At 41.0% G+C, this 15,897-nt stretch overlaps 1 protein-coding gene and 1 long non-coding RNA gene across 5 annotated transcripts in view; one reads left to right on the top strand and one right to left on the bottom strand.

Annotated features, from left to right (window-relative positions):
• The window catches only part of LOC141276926 (uncharacterized), a 242,375-nt gene extending 228,440 nt beyond the window's left edge, over nucleotides 1-13,935 (bottom strand). For all 4 annotated transcript variants that reach the window (XR_012327307.1, XR_012327306.1, XR_012327309.1 and 1 more), the window contains exons 1-3: nucleotides 8,252-13,935; nucleotides 4,341-4,383; nucleotides 2,398-2,563 (exon numbers count right to left, since the gene is read on the bottom strand). This is a non-coding gene — a long non-coding RNA (uncharacterized lncRNA). The remainder of the gene's footprint in view (nucleotides 1-2,397; nucleotides 2,564-4,340; nucleotides 4,384-8,251) is intronic.
• Nucleotides 5,577-14,196, top strand: ABRA (actin binding Rho activating protein). Its single transcript, XM_004328455.4, has 2 exons — nucleotides 5,577-6,259; nucleotides 13,646-14,196. Exons 1-2 carry the CDS (start codon nucleotides 5,583-5,585, stop codon nucleotides 14,163-14,165), a joined length of 1,197 nt encoding a protein of 398 aa, XP_004328503.2. The 5' UTR covers nucleotides 5,577-5,582; the 3' UTR covers nucleotides 14,166-14,196.
• The last annotated feature ends 1,701 nt before the right edge of the window (nucleotides 14,197-15,897 follow it).

Below are 15,897 nucleotides of genomic sequence, written 5' to 3'. Positions count from 1 at the left end.
AAGCAGCTATCGCACTAATTAAGTGGGCGTGATCAGCCCAAACCAGCCATTGATTTCACTTTTTTTTCATTGAACTATAGGTTGACACCATCCTAGGTGTGTTATGTTATACTATTCAATGATCAGAGGAGTTAGGAACATGATACTTTAATGGGTATTGTCAGTTTAGGGTGTTAATGAGGTACACTTCTAAATTGTGCAGTTTGGAGTTAATCGATTAAACATGAATTGAACCAAGTTAGTGTTAATAACACAGTAAAGACTGAACAACGTTATTCAAAGAAGAGTGAGTTTCAGTCATGATTACAAGGTCAGTTTCTGAGACACCATTGTTCAGATTTAATTAAATATCATAAGCACTTATCTGTTTGTTTCCTGAATTAAATTAATGTGACTATAGATTGGTAATGGTTTGTGTGACATTTGTTCTCTGAAATTTTCTTTGGTCTCTGGCAATGTATGTAAATTATTATTGTTTATGATGTAAAAGTTTATGTTGTATTATACATATTGAGGTTCGATGTGTTGTCTGTGAACTGAGGTCATTTATGTAGAAGGCGGCATCATTATCCTCAGTAACAGTATAAAGAACAATGTGAACAGCTTCCACGTGGTGCTCTTATGCAGCGTATTGGGCACTGTGCTAACTGCTGCACAAACATCACCTCATGCAGACACACAAAGAACGGCGGGGAAAGTCACGTTATTGCCATCAGACAAGGCAACTGAGTCTCAGAGGAGTTAACTCTTGTGGTACACAGATTCTGAAAGGAGATCCAGAATGCAAAATCAATCTGCCTGAATCCATACCTGGGCTACTGGTCTCGACACTCTTGAGACCTGCATGTGAAATGTCTGCTGGAAGCCTCTAGAATCTAGAACAAGGGTTGTCAGCCCCGATGGTGTGTTAGGTTAAGATGGTGCTGGGATCCTACCCAAGACCTGTGTCCAGAGACAGTTTAGCACCAGTGGTAGTTTTTAAAGCTCCACAGGTGATCCCAATGTGATTTAAGATTCTGATGTGAGCCTCAGTGATTGGAAACCACTAAGCTCCATATTCCAGGAGGTTCCAGGAGAGCACCTGTGCTCAACCCTTTGGTTATCCCTACCAAGTAACTGAGACCTCATTTGACCTGCAGCAGGCTGAGGGAACCCTTTCAAACACTGCTTTAAAGGCCGCACTATAAATTACCTTACAATGAAACACTATAAATAAGCGTTCTCTCGCAGCCACCAGTCCCTCCCTACAAATCACCCCACTTGACCCTCCCACCTGAAGACGCATCCGGGCCGTGGGTTTGGCATCAGTCCTGTCCTTGGTCAGACAGAAATATCTAAGGAGCTTTAATTCTCTAACTCCATGACTCAACATCCAGATATTAATAGCAATTACCACTTATCGAGCTTCCATGGGCCAGGCACGCTGTTCAGTGCTTCACGTGTGTTACTCATTTGATTCTCACACTGACCCTATGAGGTAGACGCTCTGATAATACTCATCTTACAGATGAAAAAACTGAATCCTAAGAGAAATTAAGTAACATGACCTAGGTCACCCTGCTAACCTGCAGAGCCTGGATCTTCACCTGGTTCTGCCCGACCACCGGGTCCATGTTCTTGGTTCCTCTCAGTGCTCCAGGTCTCCACGGGCGCCCCAGCACTTCCGCAACTCAAGGGGGAAAACCTCCTTCTCACCACAAATCGTCCCTTCTATCCTTTTCCAGATAATGCACCTCCTCACACCTGTCACTTAAATTGAAACCTCTAGACCACCCCCGATACCCATCACCCTTGGCAACTAGCGGGTCTGATGTGAACCTCGATGGCTCTCAAACCTTTCTCTCTTCTTTCGGATCCTCACTGGGTTCTTTCCAAGATTATTTTTGTAACCCCTATAAAGAGTCTCCCTACCCTAGTCCTATCTTTTTCAAATCCAAACCCCACTTCACTGGTTTTTGATTTGATCGTTTGGTGACGCAAATTTGATAACACATTGAGGTTTAAAATTTTTTAGTGATGCAGTGAGCCCCATTTGATAAAACACTGATTCCTTAGCAAGGCGTTCTTCGTAATATCGTTCCAACTGACTTCTTCAAAGGCCTGTCCTACTGCTCCCGGGCCCCTTGTTCTTACCCCATAAACACTGTATGCTCTTCTCTAAAGCTTATAAACTGGGGGCCCACAGAATCTGGTCCGAGAACTGTGTAGGTTCACCCAATACTACTGTGTGTGAGCGTGTGTGTGTGTGTGTGTGTGTGTGTGTGTGTATTAACTGTCACCACTTAAAGAACCGGGAGAGTTCATGTAAAAATCCAGATCTCTTACTTCTCTTGTGACATTGCTTCGCCAGTTGCCCACAGTCCTCACCACCCCATATTGTGCCCCAACCCAACTCACCTCATGGGTTTAAATGACCTGCATGATCCTGTAGGCATCTGAGGTTGTGATCTCCAGGCGGGGCCATTAGAAGGTCTCTAGGTGTACCGTGCATCTTCATGCCTTATCTTGGTTCACGGCGTTTCTTCAGATTACAGCACCCTTTCTCCACCTCGTAGAGTTTTACCTTTTAAGGATCAGATAAAGGACCACCCCTGCTGTGAAGTCCTTCCAATAAAATCAGTCACCTGTGCTCAATGAGCCCATAAAGCTTTATTTCTATTTCTAGTGTAGTTCTCCCCAAAATGTTAAGGGCAGTTGTATGCATGTCCTCTCCTGGCTAGATGGGAAGACGTTGAGAGTAGTTTCTGCTTTGTTCAGCTTTACACTCTCCCCGACACTGTCTACCATCAGGCCTCACCCATTGTATTCATTCCATTAGCAGTGAGTTAAGTAAATTCATTTGAAATCAAAAGCCATTTGTTGCTGCCCATTAAAGTCTTTTCATTCCCACTTTTCTGTGAATGAACAAGTAAAAAACGTACTTATTTATGTAGAAAGGATCAATGAAATTATTGTTTCATATAAGCCTTGAGCAAACGTCGGTTTCTAAAGTCTCTTAGTAAGATTATATAGCTGGTGATGAGAGCTGGCTCCATCTGGCTTCTAAGTGTATCATGCAGAGAATTGTATAAATATAACTTCCTCCCTTCCTTAGTATTGCCCATATGATCAAATAATAACTAGTATTTTTTACAAAACACTTCCACACTTATGACAAATTTCTTAGGTGGTAACTACTTCATTAATCAGGTCTGCATTTTCACCTACAGTTTCTAATCTCATCGTCTCACAGGGAACTCACATTGTAAACTACTTAGTTCACTATATCTTTCTTTCTTTGAGACTTTCTTTTCTTTTTTTTTTTTTTTTGTGGTATGCGGGCCTCTCCCATTGCGGAGCACGGGCTCCGGACGCGCAGGCTCAGCGGCCATGGCTCACGGGCCTAGCCGCTCCGCGGCATGTGGGATCTTCCCGGACCGGGGCACGAACCCGCGTCCCCTGCATCGGCAGGCGGACTCTCAACCACTGCGCCACCAGGGAAGCCCCTGTTTTCATTTCTTTTACACCTTCTGTTAAAGCAGAAGAATGCTGAACTCTTAAGAATCTAGATCGAGGTTGAGAAAGAAGATATTCCTTATAAGATGCACAGTAGGTAGTATACAGACCTTTCTTTAGGGAAGGAATGCCCAAAGCTGACACGAGGAGGAAAAGGATTTCACACTCTCTTCTGAAGAAGCATGAGTGAAGGACCACAGTTGCCGTGGAAGCAAAATCTCAGAAGGAATGACCAGATTCTTTTAGTAGTTGCCTGTTTTTGCCAAGACTATCTGCTGATAGCCCTAAGCCCAGGCAGCTGACTGCAATGCCTGTTAATATGTGAAAGACTAGTAACATTTTGCTGTTTCCATTCTCTCCCTATAAGAATTGAATGTGGAACAGGTGTGGGCAGGGAAGCAGAAAAGTCCCTTGGGGAGTTATAAATTAGCCTGGTCCTGGGTTGAGTTCATGGGCATCTCTGAGGAACCCCATTCCTTCAAAAGGCATTCTAAGTAGCTGAAGGGAATCTAACAGGAACCAGTCTGCAGTGTGTCTACATTCTAAGAAAGAATGCCAGAAATTTCAGACTCAGATTGAAATCTTTGTCATAGTTTTCTTTTCTTGTGATCCAATTTCCTCTTAATCAAGAGGGATTTTGTCTCTGCATTGTCGGACCACAGTTAACATTTTCAGATGCTGTTGAACTCTAAAAACACATCTGACAGATTTCTAGATTGAGTAGTAAATCGTCTCCCCAATTGTCTTAATCCTGGGAGGTAAATGACCTACAGGATGGAAAACTGACATCAACATATTTTTTTAAATAAATTTGTCTCACAATCAGAAGTAATTAAAGTTCTTACCTTTTTATGGTCTTAGACAGCGGTTTTCAATCAGTGTGGTTAACTACATGTCAAGATTGGAGGAAAGAATACAGTTAAAAAATCTATAGAACTGTTGTATGAAGAAAAAATTCTATTTGTCTTACTTTATTACTCAGTGTTGAGCCCTGAGCATTTTTACCTGGTTTAGGACACTTAATAGATGGTTATTTTCCTGTCCAAGTGCCCTATCTATCCAGTCCTTTTTTAAAAACTATATTTCAGGTCTTTGTTCTGAGAATTGAAAAAAATGGTTTTTCTGCATGAACTTGAAGTTCTGCTAAGGAAGGTTGTGTTATTCAAAACAAAAGTTCGGGTAGGGATTGCTTCTGATAGCATTCACTTATTTTGTCTTTAAATAGTCTGCTTTAACAAAACATTTGAAAAGATTTGTTGTAATAATCTCTGAAGTTCAGTGTGTGTGTAGGTCTCAATTTAAAGATTTTTTAAAAAAATAATTGGACCAAAATTTTGACTATCGTCTTGTGTATTAATAGGATTTGTCTATAAAATAATTCAAACGTGGGACTAAAACACCAGGCCCTTGTCTCCCCCCCCTTATCTGGGCCTCAATTTTCTCATCTGGTAAATGGAGGTTGGATGAGGTGACTTCTAAAGTCTGTATTGAATAGAGCTGAAGACAAAAAGAAAACGGCTACTTAGGACCCTTGATGAGTAGAGAGAAAAGAGGCACATGCCCTACATCAGACATCTGGGTGTGAGTCTCAGATATTATTCGCTATAGGAAGTTACGTGTCACTGTATTCAGCTATAAAATGGGGACTAAGAGCTATACTGAAAGCGGTTGAGGTTTCAATGGAAACAAGCCTATGATGTTCCCAGCACAACTTGTGCATGTATTTTATGCTCCTATAAATGGTAGGACCATATTTTAAGGTCAGGAAAAACCTAAGGCTGAGCACATGATCGGATCTAGTAATTTCCACTCTGGCACTTGGAGAAGAAAGGGCGTGATCCTATCACTGTCTTTTACCAACAGAGATGTCCCTCTGCTCTGATGAAACTGGAGCTGTCAGGGTTTAAAAAAAGCACACCATCACAGGGAAGGCACTGCATCTTGGCAAGAAGTGCTTAACATAGTTTCCACCGTGACCAAATTCTCTTCCCACCCCACGTCCCACTCTATTTAAATCCCAGGCCCTCCACCGGCCCCCACTCATTTTAGCCAGTGCCCAGGCTAGCAGCAGAGAAGAGGAAGGTAGCATGGCTCCAGGGGAAAAGGAAAGGGAGGAAGGGCCAGCCAAGAGTGCCCTCCGGAAGGTACGCACAGCCACCCTGGTTATCAGCTTGGCCCGAGGTTGGCAGCAGTGGGCCAATGAGAACAGCATCAGGCAGGCCCAGGAGCCCACAGGCTGGATGCCAGGAGGGACCCAGAACCCACCCCAAGCTTCTGGACCAGTGATCCATCCCACCACCCACCAGAAAGCTCAGACGGCCCCAAAGTCTTCCTCCCCAAAGCCAGAGGAACACGGAGATGGACCAAGCTCAGAGGAAGCCACCGAGGTGTCTCAGATCAGAAGGAAAGAGGTGACCAAAACAGTGGTCAGCAAGGCTTACGAGAGAGGAGGAGATGTGGGCCACCTCAGCCACAGATACGAGAAGGATGGGGACACGCCTGAAGCTGGGCAGCCAGAGAGCGAAATGGACAGAATCCTCTGCGGCCATGGCTCCCCGACGCGGAGGAGAAAATGTGCCAGCCTGGTATCTGAGCTCATCGAAGGCTGGAAAGAGATGGGACAGGAGGAACGGGAAGGGCCCAAGTGCAGGAGCAGCAGCGTAGACACAGAGGACAGTGGCTACGGAGGGGAGACGGAGGGGAGGCTGGAGCTGGATGGAGAGCGGGTGGCCACTGCCAGAATCAAACGTCCCTTGCCCTTCCAGTAAGTGAATGCATCTCCCAACTCCTTATCCCGCTCCTGAGCCCCAGGCAGCTGCGGGAATCCCAGAGAGCAGGGAAGGACCACCAAAGTCAGAGTGAGAATCTCACAGCTCGGGCAGGCAGCGAGGTCTGGGGAAAGGCACGCCCCTGGGCTAGGAGGGCAGGACCAAGCTCAGCTATGGACCTTTGGGCCAAGGGCCTGCACTATTTGGTTTCTCCTTTCTCTTTTTGAACACTCCAGGTTTAGCCACAACAAATCTGAAGCCACCGGAGAGGGGTATCTGCTTTGGGAAAAATTTTTAAGTCAATTCTATAATGAGTAACAAATTGGCTTATTTTTCTGCAGAGACAAGTATTTACTGGTAGACTGAGTGGAGAAACCTTTCCCTTGTCCAAAATCAGTCTACAATATTTTCAAGAGACACATCTACCCAAATAGTGCCCCTGGAACACGGATTTCTGTGAGCCTGTATACAGGTGGGAAGCTGCTGTCTGACGTCAAAGCAGGCTCTGAAGTCAGACAGACCCAAGTTCAGATTCCAGCTCTGCCCTGACTATAGTTAACAATACTGTATTATGCACTTGAAAGTTGCTAAGAGAATCTCTCTTAAATGTTCTCACCACACAAAAAAACGGCTTATTCTTCTAAACCCATTTCCTCCTTTGTAAAACAACGGCAACAGTAAGCTTTTGGAATAAATTCTGTGGTATTGGGAGGAGAGGAGAATTTAGCACAGTGCCTGCACATAAGCTCACTATATGAAGGTTATTACTCCTCATATAGATTTTATTATTTAGCAATTTTTCAAACCTTCAGAAAATTTTGTTCTGCTTATAAACAAAGATAGAAATGCTATAAAAGCTAGGTAATTAAAATATCACAATCCGAAAACAACTAAATGCACACACGCGCACACACACACACACACACACACACTGACTCAAACTGATACTTTAGTCTGACAAGAAACGCATGTTTTGTTTCAAGACAGTAGCTGCCTCCACATAACAGAAAGTCAGGATTTCTCATTCAACAACCACAGGATGTCAGAATATAGGGAAAGTCTCAGATGTGGCGAATAATTATAAACTGACTCCTGGGAACGGTTAGATGTGTAGGTGTGTTTTTCAACTCTTATGATATAATCAGAAAGTAAAGAACAAAACTGGTTACCTTATTTGACAAAAAGCTGTCAGTTTGTGACTTTAAAGATGTTTTAAAAGAATTAGCACTATTATATTGAAAGCTTTCAAGCAAAATGAAATGGCAAACGTAGATAATCATAATTCCGCGTGCATCTAGTGTGTGCTGTGGGTATCTTACGTGCTTTGTCCTTAGAACTCTCACAATGAGGTAGGTAATATCCCGTTTTAGGGATGAGAGCACTGAAGCTCAGAGGGAAATTTCACTCAGCAAGTTAGTGACCTGAGATGAGTATGCCTGTCTCTAAATGTAATGCTTTGGAACCAGACATGACGCTACTTCTCAGGCAGCACCTTGAGGATGCACTCAGAGATCTAGATTTGTGCTCTATTTACATTCACATAGGAATTCACAATCAGAAATCACTATTCTACCAGACCATATGGAACCATAGTCTAAGTTTTGGCCTTGTGAATTTGGGGGGGGGGGGGGCGTGTGCTACAAAACAAAACAATAGAACCGAATAAACCCAACGGAATAAAGACTAAAGGTGGCACAATGACGATCTTACTGTCAGCATGTTTTGAATTGGCCAGAGGTAGGGAGGTGACAGTTAGGACCAATCTCCAACGCATGTACTCTTCTTTGGCACTCGTCTAAGTATTTATTCATTTAATCCTCAAAACATTCTCATGGGGTAGGTACAGTCATTATCCTCATTGGATAGATGGGAACATAAGACAAAGAAGTATTAGGGAATTTGTATAAGATTGTACAGCCCATGGGGTTTGAACCCAGGCACTCTGGATCCAGAGCCCACCCTCTTGAACACTACTCAAACTGTCTCACCTGGAAGTGAGAACTTCCATACCGGACCCTTCTGTTGGTTCCTCCAAACAGACATGTACATGGACACCTTCTTAGTGTGATAGAGAGATACCTTTGAATGAGAGACAGATTTGAATCATGGTCACTCTGGCAAATCCTAAGTTTCTTTGTACTCATCTAAAAAAAATAGATGTGATAATCCATAGAGTTATTTTGGTATTAATTATGTAAAGCAATGGACCCAGGAAAGCTACTTAATAAGTTGTACTCATTATAATGCAAGGGGCCAGCCCTGGTGATCCCAACACTATGAGATGCTAGGAGATTGGCTCTCAGGGTTTGGGGAGGAGAATGGGAATGAAATCCCTTCCTTCCTTCTTTGGTTCCTTTCCCTTAGTCTTAGAATACGTAGGGTACCAGAATGTTGTACACAGCAACAGCAGCTCTGAATGTCAGCAGTAATCCTAGCTATGCTCAGGAAGCTTCAGCAGAAGCCCAATGGGACTTTTTACCTGATGGGACTCTCACACACTGCTTGAGAAATGAATGTGGCATTATTGAGGAGGCCTATGGGAAAGGGGGTTTTGTTCATTTATTTTTAATTCTAAGCACCATTCTTTCCCCATATCCACTAAGAGGGAGAAAATTATGTGTCACGAATATTTAAGTAGAAAAAAAGTTTTCTTGGTGGTTAAGATGTTCTATGGATAACAGAGACAAGTCAGGTTTGGTAGAAAGTAGAAATATTCTTCACCAGTAGAGTTTTACTACCTGGGGCTTTACCATGAAAATGATTTCTATTTTATGCTTTATTTTTTAAATATTCAGTCTTTTGATTGTATAGCTATGTGACTTGTTTGGTCCAGCTCCTGTAGACAAAGGAAATTTTATCTCCCATACAGTAATGATGCAATATTGAAATGACAATCACTCATCCATTCTCTCCTCCAAGTTCTGTTTAGCAAAAATACTAATGGTTGAGCGTTTTATAGAAAAGGGAACTGAGCGAGGAGATGTATACAAGTCATAGAGCTAGTAAGTGATGACACTGGGAAGGCTGATGCCGGGGCTTGCATTCTTAACCACTGTGTTAGATTGATTCTCTGAGGACAGAGTGGACTCAAGAAATCAAATGGAGATCAAAGCATCAGCTTAATTAGTGGAATCCCAATAACTCCCAAACTGTAGTGTTTTGGTACAACTATATTGAAGATATTTGCTAGAAATGAAGGGGAAAGTATGGCTTTCTAATATTTGCCCTCAATTCTCGAGCTTGGAACCCTTTCCATGGACTAGGAGGACAGTTGCCAATCTGCAAGGAGAAGCACAGGCTTGGCTCCCAAACCTGGCTGATAACAGAAAGGAGAGCACAGTTTTGAATTCAGTCACCCTGCTTCTGAAAAGTGTGACCCTGTAGATATCAATCTCCCATTAACCAAATTGGCTATACTTCCTGTGGTGAAGGGCAAGCAAACCAGTGGACAGAGGAGCAGATTCTCCCCAGAACTACCCTGAGAAGTTGGAAAGGGTGGCAGAAGTTCTTCAGTTTACTGACAGAGAAGTGTTCTAGCCTAAGGTATGGATGTGGTGCTAGTCTTTGAATATCGCTTTGCTTCTGTAAATGTGTAAGAGATTGTCTTTCTAAAGCTCAATCTAAACTATTATTCACATTTTTACTTGAAATTTAGAAAAACAGGATAAGCTGATATATTAAGTCTTACACTCATTGATCAGGAGGATACTCAAGGTATAAGACTTTCTAATCCTGATTTAAACCTGAAACTTCCATACTTTTTAAAAACTGGAAATACTAAGACAATATAGAACGTTTATAAGATAGTGAAAATTAAATACTCATTAAGATATATTTTCTTCTAGTACTTCTTTAAAACAACCTTGTCTATTTTCTAATTCTTGCTAATAGGATCAATTCTTTTGCTTTCCTTTTCTCTTATTACTGGAAATTACAGTTTGACCATAAAACAAATGGAAATTAAGATTTAGTAGGTGCTTTTTTAGATGTTTCTCTTCTTCAAAGAGTTATTACCTCACCAACCCTAACCCTTATTCCAAATGACATAGAGTGTCAACACTCAGGGAATTTAAGTTCCTAATTAAAATTAGAAGAAAAAATACTACATCAATGAATGAGAGACCCATATAACATACAGTTTAAACAAATTACCTCTGGATGATAATTTGAGTATTTTTCTGCTTCTTGTAAATTTTAAAATCAATACAGTTGATGCAAAACAACATGGGTTTGAACTGTGTGGGTCCACTTATAAGCAGATTTTTCAAATAAATGCTTGCAACACTATTACACAATCCATGGTTGGTTGACTCTATGGAGGTGGAACCATGGATACAGTATAAGTGTAGAGTTATACTCGGATTTTCAAGTGCTTGAAAGATCAGAACCCCTCCCCCACCATTGTTCCCTTGAACAACAAGATGAGGATCCTGTAGTACTGTAGTATTTACTATAAAAAAAAAAAATCCATGTATAAGTGGACCCGCGCAGTTCAAGCCTGTGTTGTTCAAGCGTCAACTATAATACCAGCATGAAAGAGAATTTTGAAAAAGAAGAAAAAAATCAACTGTCACCTAGATACCAACATAATTATTTTCAATTGTGCACATGCTCTTGATTTCTTCAGCCTGGTGTGTACACATTTTACATGGTTAGAATTGTACCATATATACTCAAATTTGGTTCACTCTGATGATTTTCATGAATGTCTTTTAGTGGTTATTCGTCATTCTTTTTTCATTATTGAATATTCAATGAGTACCTAAAAGACTGTCTGGCACACAGCAGTTGTCATAAGTACTTTACTAGAGGATGGAAGGAATGTCAAAGTGCCCAGAAGCTCCTTAAAGGGAGGATGTATTATGTTTTATACTATAGGACAGAACCACAGGTGGTGCTCAGGAGACAAAAAGTATGAGTTAATAAATCGTGCTATTCTTTTCACTTTCTTCTGAGATGTTTCAAGTCGCTTCTCCAGCAAGATGTTCCAGCCTTGGGCTTGTTTTTGAAGACTATGTCTGCCATGGATTGCCATCATTCCAAGGGCACTAGGTGTTTCCTCTCCTTTGGTCATGAGATCAAGCAGCCCATAATCTGAGCAGCTGAACAGGGACAGTCTATGGAGATGCAGATGAAGACAAGGACCAGCAGGGTTGAGGGAAATGCATTCCACTTCAGGGCAGTGTAGCTCCTAGCACTTTTCCATACATGTATGATTTTTTTAAGTTGTGATAATTGTGTAAACAGTTTTTGTATGCTGCTTTTTCCCAATTAACTTTGTCATATACTTTTGTCCATGTCATTACAAAGAAGAGCAGTGTTATATTCAGCAATGTACTCCTAGTTTGAATTCTACTGCAACAGTGAAACAATGCAGCAAGTGTAGGACACAAACCACGGGAATTAGTGAAAGGTCGCCATCTAGTGGATGGCCTTCCTCTTCGAAGAAAACAATGCTCAGGCAAGTATGCTTGCCTCTCTACCCAGGGTTAGCCTCCTGCATCTGAATGACCAGACTGCAGGAAGTGAGTCTGGATAGCGAGGAAGACTCACATCTGACCCGTTCCTGGGTTTTGAACAGCAAATTGTGAGAGTTCAGATAGCAGGGGCCGCTGAGTTCGGGCATGCCATTGCCATAAGCAAATCCAACCCTGCTCTCCATCTGCCACCTCCAACGCTTCCACACATGAGGCCACTCGGAGCTGGGGAGAAGGATGGGTGAGGCACCTGTACAGATGACGAATACAAATTTCTGACTTTTAGGTAGTCCAAGAGTTCATGCTTTACTCATGAAGGCAAAGAGACCTCGAAAAAAGGTCTAGGAGATTGGAGATACAGAAATGACAGGAAAGTCTGTTAAAGACAAATTTTGCCATTTTAAAATTAGATCTGCACCCTCATGACATTATTGGTCTACACTTTCCAATGCTGGTTTTTGTTTTGTTTTAATAAGAAATGCATTCCAAACTGCAAGGGCAGACACACACATTTGAGACAGAGCTCATCCACATATTAGACACTGTCCTGGCAGGCTGAGTGGCATCATCACACAGAGGGAAGAGCACTGACGCTGCCTAAGACAGTCTGGGTTTGAATCCTGCCTCTTCCGCTGGGTTAGGGCAGCATTTCACAGAAGTTATACACAGGCTCTGGAGCCGGATTAACTTTGGTACAAGTCACAGACCCATCACTTAACAGCTTTGTGACTTTAAGCAAAGTTACTTAACCCCTCTGGCCTCAGTTTCCTCATCTGGGAAGTGAGATTAACAGTACCTATCTCATGAAATGGTTGTGGAAATATTAGTAGAAAGTGTTTAGAAGAATGCCAGCACACTGTGTTCAATAAATGTTACTACTGCTAGCTGGTGTTTCCTATATATACAGCTTGATTTTTCAAAATTTGTGGTACATCATAGATACTAGTATAGATATGCTTCATTAAAGATCCATGTATAGGGACTTCCCTGGCGGTCCAGTGCTTAAGACTCCGCACTTCCACTGCAGGGGGCACGGGTTCCATCCCAAGTCGGGGAAAGAAGATCCGCATGCTGTGCAGGGGGCCAAAAAAAAAAAAAATCCATATATAAAAATCTATACATGAGTAAATATTACAGAGTATGTGTGCCGATACAAGGCTTATTTTGGGCAAATAACTGTTTCTTGATGTCCTGTGTAAAGTGTATTCCCTTAATACACTCATTCAAGTCCAGTTCTAAATGTTACTAATATGCAACTTTAAGATACACATATTTGGGGCTTCCCTGGTGGTGCAGTGGTTGAGAATCTGCCTGCTAATGCAGGGGACACGGGTTCGAGCCCTGGTCTGGGAAGATCCCACATGCCGCGGAGCAACTAGGCCCGTGAACCACAACTACTGAGCCTGCGCGTCTGGAGCCTGTGCTCCGCACCGCGACAGTGAGAGGCCCGCGCACCGCGATGAAGAGTGGCCCCTGCTTGCCACAACTAGAGAAAGCCCTCGCACAGAAACAAAGACCCAACACAGCAAAAATAAATAAATTAATAAACTCTTACCCCAACATCTTCTTTAAAAAAAAAAAGATACACATATTTGCATTACATTTGTGTAAGGAAGGTTTTTTCTTGAAATTGTTTAATATGATTATTTTACAGAGCTTAAAACATTACTGTTATTTAGAGAGAAAATAATCTAGAAGGAGATACCTCAAACTAAGAACAATGGTGGCCTTGTATATGATTTTTCTTCTTTTATCTCTTACTTTTTTGAATTGTTCATACTTCTTTCATAATGAAACAATTATAGTTACATTAAGATGCATATGTACAAGAAGTACAGATAGAAAGCAACACTTGGGTGTTAAAATATCAATATTTTGATTCTTCATCCTCTCTCTCTCTTTTAGGGCAAATAGAGTCACAGAGAAACTCAACTGCAAAGCCCAGCAAAAATACAGCCAAGTGGGCAACCTGACAGAAAGATGGCAACACTGGGCTGATGAACACAGACAATCTCAGAAGCTCAATCCTTTCAGTGAAGAGTTTGATTATGAGTTGGCCATGTCCACCTGCCTGCACAAAGGAGATGAAGGCTACGGCCGTCCCAAGGAAGGAACCAAAACTGCCGAAAGGGCCAAGAGAGCCGAGGAGCACATCTACAGAGAAATCATGGACATGTGCTTCATCATCCGAACGATGGCTCACCACAGACGGGACGGCAAGATCCAGGTTACTTTTGGAGATCTCTTTGACAGATACGTTCGTATTTCAGATAAAGTTGTGGGCATTCTCCTGCGTGCCAGGAAGCATGGACTGGTTGACTTCGAAGGAGAGATGTTATGGCAAGGCCGGGATGACCATGTTGTGATTACTCTACTGAGTGAACCTTCAACTGCACAAGCCAAACTTGACCCACTTTTGTCTTAATGCTAAATGTGAATGTAGTGAAAAGTAAAATGCAAACTGCTCTGTAATAAGCTGGTAAATATTAAACAATTTTTACATGATTGACTTTTTTGGCACTCTATTTAAGCACACACAAAGCATTTCAGAAAGGACATCGAGGACTATTCGTATATAATAGTATAAATATTTGAAATTCCATTTACCCTTCTAGGCAAAAATGTTTGGCTATTCTTTGCACAACTACTATAAATCTTTAAATAAACAATTATATCTAAGAAAAATGCTGACTTCAGGGAAATATCAGCAAAACATATTACAATGTGTCATTGTTCAGGAAAAAAAAATTCCAGCAAGTTTGGCAAAACTAAATTTAAAATTTTCTAGGAAGCTTGACTTTGTACCATTATTTTTATCCCTTAAAAAACAAGCACACAAAATAAGCACACAAATAAAAAGTTGTATTCAAATAAGATGCTGGAATTTCTCTGTGGACTTTGAATTTAATAGGTTTCCAACAGAAATTAGCCACCCTTCTCTGATGTGATTTGCACAAATCACATAAAAAGACATTGCTGGTGGTCTTAGACCAGCAGAGAAGGCGATTTTGTTCACTTTCTCTATGAAAGCAGAGCAAAGGTAAGACATTTAGATTTACCTGCCATTGCAGGACTTCTTGGGGAAGTTTTATTTTTTCTCAAAACCTTAGTGAGTCATGCTGTTTGAAGTAGAAATACAGAAAATGCTACAATGAATTGGAATGTTGAGTGTAGAAGAATCTGATAGAATCATGGGTAGATCAGAAACAGACTTGAGACATTTTAATTTACTTCATGCTGTAACAAATTTTTTGAAATATCTGAAAGTCCTAAAGCAGCAATATTAGTCCTGCCAAAGTGAAAAAAGTATAGCTTAATGATGACAAATTTATTTGGCACTAATCTGTTACTTGTCAATTGTTCTCAATTAGATTTAATGTGCCTTGTATAATTTTAAAAACAAACTGAATAAAAATTGTGAGATTACAATTCTTACAGAATTCAATGGAAGTTACTAAATGATATTATAGCACTTCGGTGTTAGATACAGAAATTAATGTCAAAGCATAATACCTCAAAGTAAGACACTCATAATTGTTAGGCATTAGGTTTAATATAAAGTATGGATTAAACTACTGTAAGAGTTATCCTTGTTTTCATGTATGATTCTCTTTCAAACTGAAAGTTCCAAAAATCTTCTTAAAGAAGGTTTATACATTTTTGTTTCCATAACAGATTTGTTAAATTACAAATTAATGACTAATATTTCTAAGTAGGATTTCATATAAGATGTATACTTTTATCACAACAGTGAAACCTATGTCAAACTTAAAAACATGGCACAAGAATAAAAGATACTTTCTTGTACTTTATGTTCTTGTTTTTATATTACTGTTTTGAAGTTATATTCCACAATGCCACTTTCTGGTGTTTGAAATACAAAATTATAGAGTGCAACTCGGGTTACTTCTAGAATCGGTGGAATATTTAGACAGAGAGCGCATATCCCACTCTGGACAGTAACAGTTTATGCAAGCATCGATGCAGATCATTCAAAGTTCAGTGTGTCTGAATGTGAGGATGGAATTTAAAAGTCTTCTTCTCAGAGAGCTTACATTAACACTCTTCTGAATAAGGTGTGACTCTAACATCAGAAAGTTTTCTTAGAGGAAAATGCCTGCTATATGACAGATTTTTATCTTAAAAAAACTCCATGA

This window comes from Tursiops truncatus, chromosome 17, assembly GCF_011762595.2.
Source record: "Tursiops truncatus isolate mTurTru1 chromosome 17, mTurTru1.mat.Y, whole genome shotgun sequence".
Lineage (NCBI taxonomy): Eukaryota > Metazoa > Chordata > Mammalia > Artiodactyla > Delphinidae > Tursiops > Tursiops truncatus.
Note: the sequence above shows the minus strand (reverse complement) of the source record. Positions and strands in the feature narration are given on the sequence as shown.

What these genes read in the sequence shown, in the direction of transcription:
- ABRA (XM_004328455.4), top strand. Translation starts at nt 5,583, where the DNA reads ATGGCTCCAGGGGAAAAGGAAAGGGAGGAAGGGCCAGCCAAGAGTGCC. An exon ending in AAACGTCCCTTGCCCTTCCA is followed by an intron (nt 6,260 to 13,645) that starts GTAAGTGAATGC and finishes TCTCTCTTTTAG; the next exon opens with GGCAAATAGAGTCACAGAGA.